This window comes from Macaca fascicularis, chromosome 10 (genome assembly GCF_037993035.2).
Source record: "Macaca fascicularis isolate 582-1 chromosome 10, T2T-MFA8v1.1".
Lineage (NCBI taxonomy): Eukaryota > Metazoa > Chordata > Mammalia > Primates > Cercopithecidae > Macaca > Macaca fascicularis.
In genome coordinates, this window is record NC_088384.1 from 105,736,919 (window position 1) to 105,753,540 (window position 16,622).

At 43.5% G+C, this 16,622-nt stretch overlaps 1 protein-coding gene across 2 annotated transcripts in view; it reads right to left on the minus strand.

The window, feature by feature from the left end:
* The window catches only part of B4GALT5 (beta-1,4-galactosyltransferase 5), an 89,839-nt gene that overhangs the window by 17,855 nt on the left and 55,362 nt on the right, over window positions 1–16,622 (minus strand). For both annotated transcript variants that reach the window (XM_065523284.2, XM_005569324.5), the window contains exons 2-3: window positions 10,650–10,784; window positions 502–615 (exon numbers count right to left, since the gene is read on the minus strand). In XM_065523284.2, the coding sequence (XP_065379356.1) occupies window positions 502–615; window positions 10,650–10,784 (249 nt within the window). The remainder of the gene's footprint in view (window positions 1–501; window positions 616–10,649; window positions 10,785–16,622) is intronic.

A 16,622-nucleotide genomic window follows, 5' to 3' on the forward strand; every position in this document is an offset into this window, starting at 1 on the left:
AAATACTTACCACTGAGCTACAGTTACTGTATAGCACCATGCTGCACAGGTTTGCAGCCTAGGAGCAACAGGCCATACCACACAGCCTAGGGGTGCAGCAGGCTATGTCATCGAGATTTGTGGAAGTCTACTCTAGGAGGTTCCCCCAACAATAAAATCACCTCATGATGTACTTCTCAGAAAGCACCCTCATTGTTAAGCTATGAATGACTGTATTCATACTTTCTCTAGGAAGTTCAAACAGAACCCAAGTTACAAACGACAAGCAAGTGCAAAGGAAAGAGTGAAAAAGTCGAAAAGGGAGAAAATGGCACCCAAGAACACAGGCAACCCTGCAGCAGGCTTTGAAGAGGAGCCAGGAGCACAAATGACTTTCACAAACCCTGTTTCCAATGACAGGGAGGTATTTATATTCTCTCTCTAGGCAGACAGAAAGATGAAGAGTGCCCTCCCCTTTACCCATTTTAAAAGCAGAGGAAGATAGGCCAGAGCTCTACTCACTCATGGAAGGGAGCCTTTCAGGGCAGGTATGGTTTGCAAAGTAGGTGAAGTCTTCAGGAAGAAACGTTGTAGTTTGCAGGAAGGTTTCACTGTGGTTCAAGTCAAGAGGGTAATCTAGGGAGGTAAAGGAAAACAGCCGATCAGACTGGTATGTGTAATCAACCGTGCCATTATTAGACGCCTACCAAGTAAGTCTTTTTCTTAGCTATCAACTTGGTGGAAGGAGACAGGACTCTAGACTATCGTTTTGATGTGGCTAAAAATGTGAACCCATCAATAAAAATGTTACCCAAGTGACATATTTTAACCAGTGTTCCTATTCCTATTATTTTATAGGCTTATACGCAGCACTCAGTTTATAGTAAACTGTAATTCAATGTAATTTTTAAAATAGCAGTCTCCCTCCTCTCATTTCTATTTTCTCAAGGAACCACTTGCCCTTCTTTTGGCCGAGTATTTCAGCATTTATATTCAGTATTCACCTCTGTCAGTCTGTATGGCTAGTCATGATGTTTCTGTTTTCAGTCTTACCTACTGACCTCCCACTATGGGAGGTGAAGACATTATCCCCTTCCTTCTGCCGCCCCTGTCACACAATCCCCTTCCTCTCCCCCGTCTCCCATCGGTCACATATCATAGCTGTGGTTAGGACAATCTTCAGTCTTTGTATTATGATGCTGCTGTTAAGTACCAGTCATCGCTGAGAAATGTGGGAAGTTATGCATCTTATTTTTTGTTTGCTCAGTTTTATATGCAATGATTCTAATTCAACACCACGCCTTTCACAAGACATTTCCTCCTAAGACACGTATTAGGTATTCTCTCAACTTCATCCTCCCAGAAGAGGTGTGGCAGCTTCTGGCTGTATTCCATGCCAAATGTGCTTCCGGAGGGAGGTATTCTCTCGGTGATGATTCCTCCCTTCTGTACTCTGTGCTGCCTTTCTGGAGAATACAGAACAGGAGTTGGATGTGGGACCTCCTGGTCCTCTAACTGTCTCATCTTTTCTATCCAGTTTTCCATCTTGCCATTTATCTGCCCTACTTTCCAAGAGATTTCCTCAACTTTACTAACCTTCCTTTAATCGTCATCTCTGCTATGATATTTTTAACTCTGAAGAGCTCTTGTTTCCTGAATGTTCATTTCTTACAATATTCTTGTTTCATGTTTGCAGTCATTTTTCTCTTCTCTTATTGATATCTCTGGGGTCCATATCTTTGGGTCTTTTCTCCTGGTCTGACCAGATTTTCCAGAGAAATCCACTCCAATGTCCTGCCAGAATGGTAGAGTCCTGACTATAAACATCCTGAAACTAAGAAAGAAGAGAAAGAGGCTGGGGCATATGTAATCCCCATCTTTTCGAATACTATGGTCATGTCAGGTATCCCCAGGTTGAGGAGCCTCTGTTTTGCCATCTCTGGGGTTATTAAGTCTCCAGCTCTTGCCAGGATGAGGAAATGCGTCTGGGTATCTGACTGCTTTTTAGCAGCTTTCAATCTCCCTTTATTTTAGTTGCCACCTTTGCTCCTACTTCCAATATTGCTAGTTCCTGAGTTTCTGGGGGATCCTGAGGTGGTTGCTGGTTTTCCTGTTGCTGCTTTGAGCAGTCAAGTTTTCTTGGGTTTGTTAAGTCTTTTATCAGTGGCTCTTCTGCTTCTACCTAGCAAGATTTTTTGCTGTGGTCTCCTTTCTTGTTCTCATTCTCAGGGGTTTATCATTAAAAACCCTCACATATGTATGCCCCTTTAGAGTCATGTTAGTGGATATGAAGAGTGTGAAGGTACATGTCTTTTCCCTAGGGTACTATAGTTGTAGAGTAGGAGGAGGGCCCTCTAACCTCATTTTCTACAGATGAATAACTGGAACAACATACACAGAACTCAGACCGGGGGCCCTGGCTAATGCATGACAGAGCTCCAACTAAACTCTGAATTAGAGATCTTTCCAGTATACTGTATTGTTTTTTTTCACAGAATATTAAATCCTTTTGGATTCATGCTGATTCTATGAAAATTAAAACATCCTGTTCAAATTCACTTTGTACCCTAGAATTCTAGAATCTTCAACTAAGATATTTTTGAAAAAGCACTATGAGCAGGTTTCCAAGAATCAAATGGCTAACACATTGAATCCTTTTACATATGCACACGGCTGCCTACTCTGCGCTGCCTACTCTGCAAGGACTCTGGGGACAAAATTCAATGAGAGGCAACTTGAAAATTTTAACAGTGTCTTAACAAGTGAAGGAACAGAATGCTTTCTGTCCTTTTTAGTAGCAGCTTTCCTGAAAAACACGAAGCCTGCATTTATACAGAATAGTAGAGACTAATTTATATAAAGACATAAACCAGGCTGGGTATGGTGGCTTATGCCTATAATCCCAGGAGGCCAAGACCAGCCTGGGAAACATGCTGAGAACCTGTCTCTACAAATAATCTTAAAAATTAGCCAGGTGTGGTGGTGCGTGCCTGTGGTCCCAGCTACTCGGGAGGCTGAGGCAGGAGAATCACCTGAGCCTGGGAGGTTGAGGATTCAATGGCAATGATCACACCACTGTACTCTAGCCTGGGTGACAGGGCAAGATCCTATCTTAAAAACAAACAAATAAAACATGAATCAAGACAGAACCTTAAAGATGAAAGATTCTGGATGAATCTAATAGATGAAATTATTCTCCTATAGAAAAAAATTAAAAGACCTCACAAGTACTAGAAAACGTGCCTGTGTTTGTGATATGATCACGTGTGGCAAGAGACGCCGGCTGGAAACAGTGGCACAGTCAATACATTCACTAGAAATTCCCAAAAGTATTATACTAAGTATATTTTCATAAATCAACAAAAACAAAGATAATAATCATTCTGGTCAATGACTGACCCAAGCCCTAGAGCTAGAACCTAATCAGGAAACTAGAATTTAAAAAACATGAGGCAAGAGACAAGATATCTCTAACTCTAATGATTCCACTATTTGGAGTTTCTTTGAAGACAGATAAATTCCTTTCTACTTCCTTCAAACAATCATACAATAAACCTGGTAGCAACTGCCATGAAACAAAAAAAAAAGCATTTATTTTTTCTTCTGATTACTAAATTAATATGTCACTGTTTTAAGAATCCTCAAATGCATAACTCTATTGTAAAAATCTTCCAGAACCTTACTCTACATCTTGGGAGGGGGTGGCTTAATTTCCTGATTTCTTGTTTAAAAATTTTTAAATGAAAATTTAAATAAAATAAAGTCTACTTGGGAGGCCAAGGTGGGGTGATCACTTGAGGTCAGGAGTTCAAGATCAGCCTGGCCAACACGGTGAAACCCCATCTGTGCCAAAAAACACAAAAATTAGCTGGGCGTGGTGACAGGTGCCTGTAACCCCAGCTACTCAGGAGGCTGAGGAAGGAGAATCACTTGAACCCAGGAGGCAGAGGTTGCAGTGAGCCAAGATCGCACTGTTGCACTCCAGCCTGGGTAACAAGAGCAAAACTCCATCATAAATAAATAAACAAAGTCTGCTTTTCAGCAGCAATAGAGGCCTTTTAAAATGAAAGAGACAGAGGAAATTAATTGCTCATGACCTGGTAAAACTATGTGCAGTTATCGTGAGGAGCCCCGGTTTTTCTCCCCTGCTAGCTGTCCAGCAATGGGTGGGGTTATACCTCAACCCCTTGGAGTTCCAAATACAACTTCTTACTCTTCTAAAACATGTACCTACTGAATGAGGAAAATGCTGAGAGAAAAACAAGCCTGTTGAATTTCTACGGCCACGGTTTTGCTTTTTAATTTAAATCTATTCTATTTCAAATCCAGACGTGTTCTTCTTGAAGGGCAACGAAGGCAGCCACTTTTACATTTAGAAAATGGGAAAACAAGCCAGGCATGGTGGCTCACACCTGTAACCTCAGCATTTTGGAAGGCCAAGGTGGGTCACCTGAAGTCAGGAGTTTGAGAGACCAGCCTGACCAACATGGTGAAACCCTGTCTCTTACTAAAAATACAAAAAATTAGCCAGGCATGGTGGCACATGCCTGTAGTCCCAGCTACAAAGGAGACCGAGGCAGGAGAACTGCTTGAATCCAAGAGGTGGAGGTTGCAGTGAGCCGAGATCCCGTCACTGCACTCCAGCCTGGGCAATAGAGTGAGACTTCATCTCAAAAAAGAAAATGGGAAAACAGGCCAGGCACAGTGGCTCACACCTGTAATCCCAGCACTTTGAGAGGCCAAGATAGGTGGATCACCTGAGGTCAGGAGTTCAAGACCAGCCTGGCCAACATGGTGAAACCCTATCTCTACTAAACATAGAAAAATTAGCTGGGCATGGTGGTGGGTGCCTGTAATCCCAGCTACTCAGAAGGCTGAGGTAGGAGAATTGCTTGAACCTGGGAGGCAGAGGTTGCAGCAAGACAAGATCGCCCCACTGTACTCCAGCCTGGGCAACAGAGGGAGACTCCATCTCAAAAAAAAAAAAAAAGTGTGAGTCAAAAGATCTCAAAAAAAAAATAGATAGAAAATGGGGAAAAAACAACAAACTCCTACCTACAGGTTCAAATGGCTGCTGATATCATGGGCTTGCAGACCAACATTTCTGTCCAGCAGCAGCTGCTTATTCAGCATTGCTTCACACCAGTGGTTCAGCAGCCTTGGCTGCACATTAGAATCATCTAGGAAGCTTTCAAAAATTCTAACACCAGGCTGGATGTGGTGGCTCATGCCTGTAATCCTAGCACTTTGGAAGGCCGAGGTGAGCAGATCACTTGAAGCCAGGAGTCTGAGACCAGCCTGGGCAACATGGTGAAACCTCATCTCTACTAAAAATACAAAAATTAGCCGGGCATGGTGGCACCCGCCTGGTGTCCCAGCTACTCAGGAGGCTGAGGCAGGAGAATCACTTGAACCTAGGAGGCGGAAGTTGCAGTGAGCTGAGATGGTGCCACTGCACTCCAGCCTGGGTGACAGAGCAAGACTATCTCAAAACAAAAACAAACATACAAACAAAATTCTAACACTCAGGCTACACCTCAGACCAATTAAATAAGAATCTCTAGCAGTCAGGCACAGACATACATCAGTACTTTGGAACGCTCCCTGGGAATTCCAATGTATAGCTAAGCTTGGTATTGGCTACCCTAATATCTGGAGGAGGTAAAAAACCTGCCTTCTCCCTTGTGTTACCAAATCCAGTTGAGAAGGAACCGGAAGTGCTGATCAATGGACCCCAGCAAGAATCACCACTTTCCCCTCCCATCTGAGAAAAGACCAAACACTTGCCTCTCTGCTTGAGAAAAATATGGCAATTTATAGATACTAGAAAGATGCCACTGGGACAAATAATCTGTGAAATATAAAGAATTAATTCTTCAAGAGTTAGTCCATTTAAGAATGACGACCTACCTACTGGGAGGGTAGCCACATCAAAGACTACAGACTGGACATCTAAAACCATGGAGAAAGAGGTGAAGATGACCCACTCCACTAACAGATTACAAAGGACACCAGCATGACTTTACTCACTCTGCAGATTCACAATCTCACAAACCAATGGCTTTCAGTGACAACAGGAAGCTTCTCCTGGTCACTACTTCAGGCTTTTTTCCAGATTCACAGCCCCCATCCCCAAAAGTCTGTTTTCATTCAATAATCACCACGTTGCTTTTAAACTTAAAGAAAATCAGCATTATTTAAATGTCACCCTGGGCTTTTGAGCTATGCTTGGCCTAATGCAGATGGCTGAATGTGGGTATGTGCCTCAGCATTATTTCAGAAGGGGATGGTGCATAGTCCAGGTTACCACCATTAAGCCAACAGTGCTCCAGGCAGAAGTTATCCAGCCAGAGGTGTCAGTCATCTGACTATCTCAGCAGTCTTGGGCCCAGAATACCCTCTCTGACTGTGCTAAGTAGACACTGTTTTGAAAGGAAGAAGAATGATGGGTTTTCATTCAATACACTTTCAGTGAAATGCTATTTTCTTTTCAGTATAGGTTGAGTATCCCTTTATCTGAAATGCTTAGGACCAGAAGTGTTTCAGATTTCTGATTTTTTCAGATTCTGAAATATTTGCATTACACTTACCAGTTGATCAACCCAAATCTAAAAATCCGAAATCTGGAATGCTCCATTGCATATTTTCTTTAAGTGTCGTGTTGGCACTCAAGGTTTTATCACGTGTGGATTCTGGAGCAGTCTGGAGTTGGTATTTTCTGACGGGGGATGCTCAACCTGTACTTACTCGCCAAAGATGTGCCAGTGACACAGTAGCTCATCAAGATGGTGACTTCCTTAGAAACATGCTACAACACTTAAAATGCACTTTCTTGTTAAATTTATTCCTGCATGCATACAAAAATAATTTACCAAGTGCTTCCTATGGGCTAGGCAGTGTATAAGGTACTAAGAATACAAAGATGACAAAAGGAATGAAGCCATTACTGGGATTCAGGGGACAGGCCCTGGAGTCAGAGAATCAGCAAACCCTACCTAACCCTGCTGCTGCATCAAGTTCTATGACTTCCGTGTGCCTTGTTCCTTTTATCCCTACAATGGGGACAAAGTAGCTACCTTCTGGCTTCCTGTGAGGGACTACATGAAATCATGTGAGTCAAGTATCTAATAAACAGTAAGAGAGTCCCTGATGGCAAAGATTTCCACTCTATTAGAGAAATAAACACATTTAACAAAAAATAGATTGTTCTAACCAGAGAGATGCAAGGAAAAATTATTTGGGCGTATGATAATTTGAGAATAAAAGCACACCAAGTTCAATAATAATGGGTCACTGGACACACCCTCCAACGGTGAAACTCACTTCTGTGCTCAGTTTTCAAAGACAACAACTCCGGAAGTAGCGCAATCCTGTGTTGCCAGACCAGTGGTGGTGTGGAAATGGGGTCCTGTTGCATGCCCCTCTAACTTCTGAGAGAATTGCCAGTACTGCCAAATGTCCAGAGAGACAGACATTCTAGCCTCATCTAACACTGCAGAAGTATGATATCTGGACTGGATAAATGTCATGAGGACACAAACGTTCCCTTACTCAGTACTATACAGGGGAGAGTGCTCTGGAAGGGCAGTCAGTACTCCCTGGTTTCTTCACCTAACTAGAAGCAGGATTTTGGCAGGGTTTAGGTAAAGAGTCACATGATCAAGCTGCACCATCTTCCCCAAGATTATATGTACCATGTATGAAAAATGGAAACAGCATAAAATCCTGCCTTTACTGACAGAGCCACACATGAGTCAAGTGAGACTCTGTGTGCGGATTGTGTGCAAAACCTACCACCACATGCAAGACGGAAACTGCAGGGGGTTTCCTCTCCCAGGTATGGCTCAGAGCTCAGGCAACTTGACCCAGCGCAACCACAATTTGTCTAAAAGGCTCTGAAATGTCATTCACTTGCTCTTTGCAAACAAGAAAGGAAGTATCAAAAGTTTACCAGTTTGCTAACTACAGTCCTCTGTTGCTAAAGTGGTCAGCAGAGGAAACTGATAAATTAGGATGTGGTCAATTCTTTTAAGGAGAGGCAATTCTTTTAAGAGAGGCAATGCTTTCCCTTGATTTCCTATGCACCACAGAATAATTCGCATTTGCAACATTTGCAAAGCAATTTCACATTCGACAGTGAACTTCGAAAAATCTTATAACCTATTAGAGAAGGAGAGAGGACTGATTTAGTGGGAGAATTTTTTTTTAATTTAAATATTTTAAAATATTGGGCTTAGACGAAATCATTAAGAAACCACAGGAGGGCCGGGCGCGGTGGCTCAAGCCTGTAATCCCAGCACTTTGGGAGGCCGAGACGGGCGGATCACAAGGTCAGGAGATCGAGACCATCCTGGCTAACATGGTGAAACCCCGTCTCTACTAAAAATACAAAAAACTAGCCGGGCGAGGTGGCGGGCGCCTGTAGTCCCAGCTACTCCGGAGGCTGAGGCAGGAGAATGGCGTGAACCCGGGTGGCGGAGCTTGCAGTGAGCTGAGACCCGGCCACTGCACTCCAGCCTGGGCGACAGAGCGAGACTCCGTCTCAAAAAAAAAAAAAAAAAGAAAAAAAAAGAAACCACAGGAGGCTGGGTACGGTGGCTCATGCCTGTAATCTTATAGCACTTTGGGAGGCCAAGGCAGGTGGATTGCTTGAGCTCAGGAGTACAAGACCAGCCTGGGCAACATGGTGAAAGCCGTGTCTACAAAAAATACAAAAATTAGCCATGTCTACAAACAATACAAAAAATGAGCCACGGTGGCTCACAACTTAATCCTAGCACTTTGGGAGGTCAAAGCAGGAAAATCACTCGGACCTGGGAGGTCAAGGCTGCAGTGAGCCAAGATCATGCCACTGCACTCCAGCCTAGGAGACAAAGTGAGATGCTGTCTCAAGAAAAGAAAAAGAAAAAAAAAAAAAGCCTGGCACAGTGGTTCACGTCTGTTAATCCCAACACTTTGGGAGGCCAAGGCAGGCAGATCACCTGAGGTCAGGAGTTTGAGACCAGCCTGGGCAACATGGCAAAAGCCCATTTCTACTAAAAATACAAAAGTTAGCCAGGCGTGGTGGCACACACCTGTAACCCCAGCTACTCAGGAGGCTGAGGCAGGAGAATTGGTTGAACCCAGGAGGCGGAGGTTACAATAAGCCGAGATAACACCACTGCACTCCAGCCTGGGTGACAAGAGCAAAACTCCATCTCAAAAAAACCCACACAAACCCAGAAAGCACATCAGTCCTCAGTTAAAGAAATAAGAGTCAAATCCTGAATCCTTAGCAAAATGAAATTCCAGAATCTATTTTTTAAATAAAAACCATCCCTGGCTGAACTACAGAGGCCTCAAGAGAGTCCCATTTAATCATGTGGAAGTATTACTTCCTTCCTGTATTCAGTTTTTGAAAGAGTTAAAAAGAAAGGCCTGGTACAGTGGCTTACGCCTGTAATCCCAGCACTTTGGGAGGCCGAGGCAGGCAGATCACTTGAGGTTAGAAGTTCAAGACCAACCTGGCCAACATGGTGAAACCCCCTCTCTACTAAAAATACAAAAATTAGCCAGGCATTGTGGCGTGCTCCTGTAATCCCAGCTACTCAGGAGGCTGAGGTACAAGAATTGCTCGAACTGGGGAAGTGGAGGTTGCAGTGAGCCGAAATCACCTGATGCACTCCAGCCTGGATGACAGGAACAAAACTCCGTATCAAAAAAAAAAAAAGAAAAAGAAAAGAGAAAAGTAGTAGTCATTCAGTCACTCTTTTTTTTTTTTTTTTTTTTTTTTGAGACGGAGTCATGCTCTGTCGCCCAGGCTGGAGTGCAGTGGCCGGATCTCAGCTCACTGCAAGCTTCGCCTCCCGGGTTCACGCCATTCTCCTGCCTCAGCCTCCCAAGTAGCTGGGACTACAGGCGCCCGCCACTTCGCCCGGCTAGTTTTTTTTTGTATTTTTTAGTAGAGACGGGGTTTCACCGTGTTAGCCAGGATGGTCTCGATCTCCTGACCTCGTGATCCGCCCGTCTCGGCCTCCCAAAGTGCTGGGATTACAGGCTTGAGCCACCGCGCCCGGCCTCATTCAGTCACTCTTAACGTATTATGCTATAGTTTAAATGTCTGTCCCCCGCAAACCTCATGCTGAAACGATGACCCCAGTGATGGAGGTGGGGCCTATAGGAGGTATCTGGGTCACAGGGGCAGATCCCTCATAAATGGCTTGCTGCTGTTGTGGTAATGAGTGAGTTCTCCTCTATTAGCTCCCACAAGAGCTGGTTGTTAAGAACAGCCTGGCATTGCCCTCCTCTCACTGCCACATTGCTTTCTCTTACCACACACACGGGTTTCCCCTTCCCGTCCACCAAGAGTGGAGGCAGCCTGAGGTCCTCACCAGAAGCAGATGCTGGTGTTACACTTTCTGTATAGTCTACAGAACCGTGAGCCAAATAAATCCTTTTTCTTTGTAAATTACCCAGTCTCAAGTACTCTTTTATAGCAACACAAACAGACTGAGTCATTGTTAATAAAAATGAACGAGGATTCATTTGGCAAGAGCTTTTTTAGCAGTGAAGTAAAAGCCAAATCCCTCTTTTATAATGCACTTTTCCCATTGAAAATAATTATTGCAACCGAATTTACCTCTCTTGGGAGGAGACATTCTAATCAGACGACCTCTTTACTAAAAATATACCTGAGTCATTTACACTGCTGTTCCTCTTGGCATAAGCACTCCGAAGCACCTGCTCATAAACCTGAGCACCGATTGTTCTCACGTTGTCCCGGATCAGAATGCCTTGAGCTTGCATCATGAAGAGGTAGGTGTTCACTGCATAAAGCAAAAAGAAAGGAGAAAAAGAGGTGGATTCAGAAGCAATCATTTAAAAAAAAACGTACCACATAGCTATGGATTTGTTTTCTTTTTGGGCCTTTAAAGCCTCTTTTAGTTCTTTTAAAACCCTACACGACCATAGCTCTATTTTCCATACCTTTCAGGACACCAACATCCTTTGGGTAGCTAGTAGGGCTTAGAGGAATTTCTGTCAATATCCAGCAGTTCTAGAAAAACCATAAACTTAAAAAAAAAAAAAAAAAAAATTCCATCTGGTCTCCAAATACCCAATCTGTATTCTAGCACTCTGATCATCACAAAGACCTTTATGAATTAGTTAAAACTTTTTTTTTTTTTTTTAAAGGTTTCTGCTCTCTTTAAGTTCACCTTCTCAGAATTAGTTCATGGTTCTTCACAGAGGAAGAAACCACTTGGCCGGGCGCAGTGGCTCAAGCCTGTAATCCCAGCACTTTGGGAGGCCGAGGCGGGTGGATCACGAGGTCAGGAGATCGAGACTATCCTGGCTAACACGGTGAAACCCCGTCTCTACTAAAAATACAAAAAACTAGCCGGGCGTGGTGGCGGGCGCCTGTAGTCTCAGCTACTTGGGAGGCTGAGGCGGGAGAATGGCGTGAACCCGGGAGGCGGAGCTTGCAGTGAGCCGAGATCACGCCACTGCACTCCAGCCTGGGAGACACAGCGAGACTCCGTCTCAAAAAAAAAAAAAAAAGAAACCACTGACTCTCTGCCTGCTAGAAGCACCAAAGCCATGGTCTGGTCTTAGCAACCTTTTCAAAGGGGTAGACTGAGGCTCCAACCACTTACCCTTGGGGGATTTGGAAAGAAAAAGGAGTAACGAAAGAGTATTTGCAGTCCTCACTATCCACCCAGCCAGCCCAAAAGTCCAAAGCAATAGGGAAAGAGCACAGTCCAAGGTCAATTAAAGCATGCTCTTAACAAATGAGTGTTCAGATTAACCAGCCAATCTAGTCTTCTTTGGAAAGTGATCTCCACTTGCATTTTCCTGAAGTCACTCTATGATACAAAACTAGAAAGTCACAAACACACCAAAATGTAATTCCTATATTCTACTTGCAAACTCCACTGCTATGCCATCTATTTTCAAGAAACAGTGAGATTTTAAAACATAGTTTCTTAACCAGTCACTCTAATTCCCTCAAATTGCCTTTGTCATTGTGAAAGGGGGATGTGTTACAAGGGTGGAACATTTACAAACCTAAACTGTGGGTGTCTGGGGGTGGATTCATCTAACCACTTGGCTAACCTTGGGACCACGTCCCGGTGCCTCCTCCACACTCAATATATCTGGCCTTGGGATGTGGATTCTGGCTCTTTGACAAGACACGTGGCTGACATTATGTTTCATCCCTATTAAAGCGGTATCCTGTATATAATGTGCAACAAACAATGCCTGAATGAATTAATGGACGAAGTTTAGAAGTCACTGTATTTCAAGCTAGTGCTTTTGGTGCTTTATACTGGAAATGACAGAGGTGGGGTGGGTTAGCATAATGTCAAAAACCCCACGTGGCCAACATTAAATAGGGACATGAAATCTTTCAAAAGATTTCAAATCTTCTCTAAGGTATATTCCAAGCCATAAAATAATAAGCAAAAAGGACCAGTGTTCAGAATGCTTTCAGAAATGAGGTATCACTTTCAAATGCAGCCTTGCATTGGTTGGGAGACAGCCCTACGCTTAACTTCTGGCACAATCGGAGAACAGATCAGATATTGTGTTTAATTCTCTAGTAGCTAGGAAAGATTTTAAGGAAAAAAGACAGCTTCCAATTATTAAAAAAGTGTTAACTGTGTGAAATCTCTGAAAGCAGGAATAACACCTCATTCTACATTTCCAGCAGATAGCACACTGCCGGTCACAGTAGGGGGGCAGGCCGCAAATACCTGTTAAACCTAAGATTTAAACTTCATCTAATGTCACATTTCTAATTCAGTCCTGTGGTTTTTATTTTTTTAATCATTTGGGCTGTACAGTAGGTTCCCACTGCCCTGAAATCTTCCTTTCATCCCCAACATATTACTAAACCAGCTGTCTTATTGAAATTTTTGTATAAAGCTTTTATTGCATTTATTATTTATTGTATTTATTGAGAATCTTGTGTAAAGCTTTTAGTTAGGTGCCACCAATAATTCACTACCTCCTTTCCTCTGTACTGCAAAGGACACAGTGGCTTAGTCCCTCCTTTAAACACTCTCCCTTTCTTAGCTTTGAATCCCAACTAGAGGATTTCTCTAGGGCCGTCATTCTCTAATGTTTCCCACCCATCTGCCAGAGTGCTTTTAAGAAGCCTGTTTCCTAGGTCCCACTACCCAGACTGATGCAGCTGGTCTGAGTGGGGCCCATGAATTTGCACTTGTAACAAGCTCGCAGGTGACAAAATGGTGCTGGACTAAGGACCACACTTCTATAACCACTGCTCGAGGGAACTCCGGCCACATAATAAATGTAAGCAACATCTATTGAGCACTTAATTACATAATTCCTTATCGCATTTAATCCTCATAATTATCCTAAGAGGCAAGTAATACTATCCAATTTACAAACAACTTCTAGGCTTCAGTTTCTCCAAGTATCTTCACAAAGGTCAACTGAGAACACTAGGATTTGAACCCAGTGTGTCTGTGCTCTTAACCACTAAGCTTTTATACCTCGCTCATCCATGTTCTAGCCACAACCTCTCTCTGAAAGATTTCAAGCACCCGCATGGCTTAAATGATTACTCTTAAAGAGATAGCTCTCACGTCGTCATCTCCTGCATGAAGCTGCCAGATGGATCTTTCTTGATCTCTCTTAATTACAGAGTTATCCACACAGTTCCTGCTCAAAAGTCTTCTACGTCTCTTGCCTTTATCCTTGAGCTGCTGCTACAGCAATGGGTCTATTCTTCCTGCTGTGCAAATCCTATTAATCCTTCAAACACCAGTGCACAGACTTCCTGAGGAAGCTTTCAGTACTGTGTCAGTCTTCCCCGTTCTCCAGTTTCTGTGCTGGTCTATTACAGACTATCAAAACTTGGATTTGTTTCCATGTTGACTTAGTTAGCTAACAACTGTCTCGTGTTAGTCTCGTCATTCAACTAATAAATTCACATAAACCACATATTATTATTTTTTCTAATTATCCAAAGGAACTAGCACAATGCTAAAAAAATAAAAACTGAGGGAGTAAAGATTGCCAAACAAAAGGAAATGATCACAAATCCACAACTTGGGATTGGATGGGATTTTAAGGAACACTCATCAATATCATCGAATGCTTCCCACTACTGGGGAACTATGACCTCCAAGAACCCGGAGTCAACAGGGAAAATACAGACATCAGCAAAGAAAACCTACTTTGGTTGGGTCCAAAATGTTTCCCAGTCACTTTTTTTTTTTTTTTTTTTTTTTTTTTTTTTTTTGAGACAGAGTCTCACTCTGTTGTTCAGGCTGGAGTACAGTGGCGGAATCTTGGCTCACTGCAACCTCCACCTCCTGGGTTCAAGCGATTCTCGTGCCTCAGCCTCCCAAGTAGCTGGGACTACAGGTGCATGCTACCGTGCCCAGCTAATTTTTGTATTTTTCATAGAGACGGGGTTTCAGCCTGTTGGCCAGGCTGGCCCAGTCACTTTTGCCCATTGGTTCTCTCTCAACCTTCCCCAGCCACCTTCTCCTGCTCAGGCCCCTTCTGTGTGTGCCCCTCCCATATCACAACTTCACAACTTCATCATCATAACCTTACCATCACAACTTCACTCCCCATCTAGGTTGAGCTCTCTGAATACTGGCCCAGTTGTCTACACACACAAAGGGTGGTGACTACACGAACAGAGTGGTCCAGATGCAGTAGGATGAGCCTAGAAACACACAAACCACCAGCAGCCCTGTTCCATCTGTTATCACAGATCTGTCAAAGCAAGCCCCTTTTTGGAGATTCACAATGCACAATAACTCAAGGCCCAGAAATTCCCAGAAGAGAGACGTTTAGTTATCTAGCCTGCCATTTCCCAAACCAGCACATCAAGTGAGTCTCTGCAGAACTTACTCTGGAAAATTCAGCTTCGGATATTTCTATGAATAGACTTTTTAAACTTCCATTACATGGTTAGGTAATCAATCAATCAATCTTTGCTGAATGTGGTTGGTAAACAGCAGTCACATCCTATTACTAATTCATATCAAGCTTGCTAGAGGCAAAATCCCCTTAATCTTATTAGAGATGCTAAATTGCCCTTCTCCTGTACAGTGCTCATGCAGTTGGTTATACAGATCAAACTGTAGGACCTTTCAGGTGTCTCTATTAAAAGTCTGGTTACTGGCTGGGTGCAGTGGCTCACACCTGTAATCCCAGCACTTTGGGAGGCAGAGGCAGGAGGATCGCTTGAGGCCAGGAGTTCAAGACCAGCCTGGGCAATACAGCAAAACCTTGTCTCTACAAAAATAAATTTTAAAAATACTAGCCAAGTGTGGTAGCGTATACCTGTAGTCCCAGCGTCTCACCCAGGAGATCAAGGCTGCAGTGAACCATGATTGTGCCACTGCACTCCAGCCTGGGTGACAGTGAGATGCTGTCTGGTTAACAACAACAAAAAAGCAGTCTTGTTAATAAACTTAGGCCATGGCTCTGGCCTAAACTAGGAAGTACATATGCATACAGATATTGTTTTCAATCTAAATTATCTCATTCAAAATTCACATCTCTGTGAAGTATATATCATCTGGAGTGTTTAATAATTTTAGAATAGGAAGTCGAGTCCTCCAGGGGTAATTTGCCCACGGTCATATGGTTAGTGAAGTCAAAACCAGAGAGGTGAACTGAGGTGCTGCATACATTTTGATGAGCTTTGTTTTTTTTTTAATTTTTTTTTTTTTTTTGAGGTGCAGTCTCCTTCTGTCGCCCAGGCTGGAGTGCAGGGGCGCATCTCGGCTCACTGCAACCTCCGCTTCCCAGGTTGAAGCGATTCTCCTGCCTCAGCCTCCTGAGTAGCTGGGATTACAGGCACCCGCCATCATGCCCAGCTAATTTTTGTATTTTGGTAGAGACAGGGTTTCAACATGTTGGCCAGACTGATCTTGAACTCCTGAACTCAGGTGATCCGCCTGCCTTGGCCTCCCCCAAAGTGTTGGGATTACAGATGTGAGCCACCGCACCCAGCTAACTTTGAAAATTCTGAAAGCAGTACTTTCCAATAACACAGTCCTGAGCAGCAGTGGCTGAATCACAGTTTAAAAAAACAATTTTAGGCCGAGATCATCCTGGCTAACACAGTGAAACCCCGTCTCTACTAAAAATACAAAAAATACAAAAAATTAGCCGGGCGTGGTGGCAGGCACCTGTAGTCCCAGCAACTCGGGAGGCTGAGGCAGGAGAACGGCGTGAACCCAGGAAGCGGAGCTTGCAGTGAGCCTAGATCGCGCCACTGCACTCCTGCCTGGGCTACAGAGAGACTCCGTCTCAAAAACAAACAAAAATTTAAGTTGGTGTGCAGTGGTTAAATCCTCCAGTTTCAACCAGTCTCTACTGAGCCCCTCCTTTACTGTGTGCTTTTTAGGCACAGTACGAGGGCACTGGAGGCCAAGCATGCATAAGGCAACACTGAATAGATAAGTAATGTATAGACAAAACTCAACAAATTACAATGCAGTGTGGTAAATGCGAAGACAACATTTAACACAAATTCACACTTACTAATAATTTGTTTTACACTTTCATGAGACAATGTGATTATTATCCAGCCTCAGTATCTAGGAGGAGGGATCTCTCACCTATAACCATAATTCAGTTGAGAAAAATAAGCCCCACTCAGGTCTACA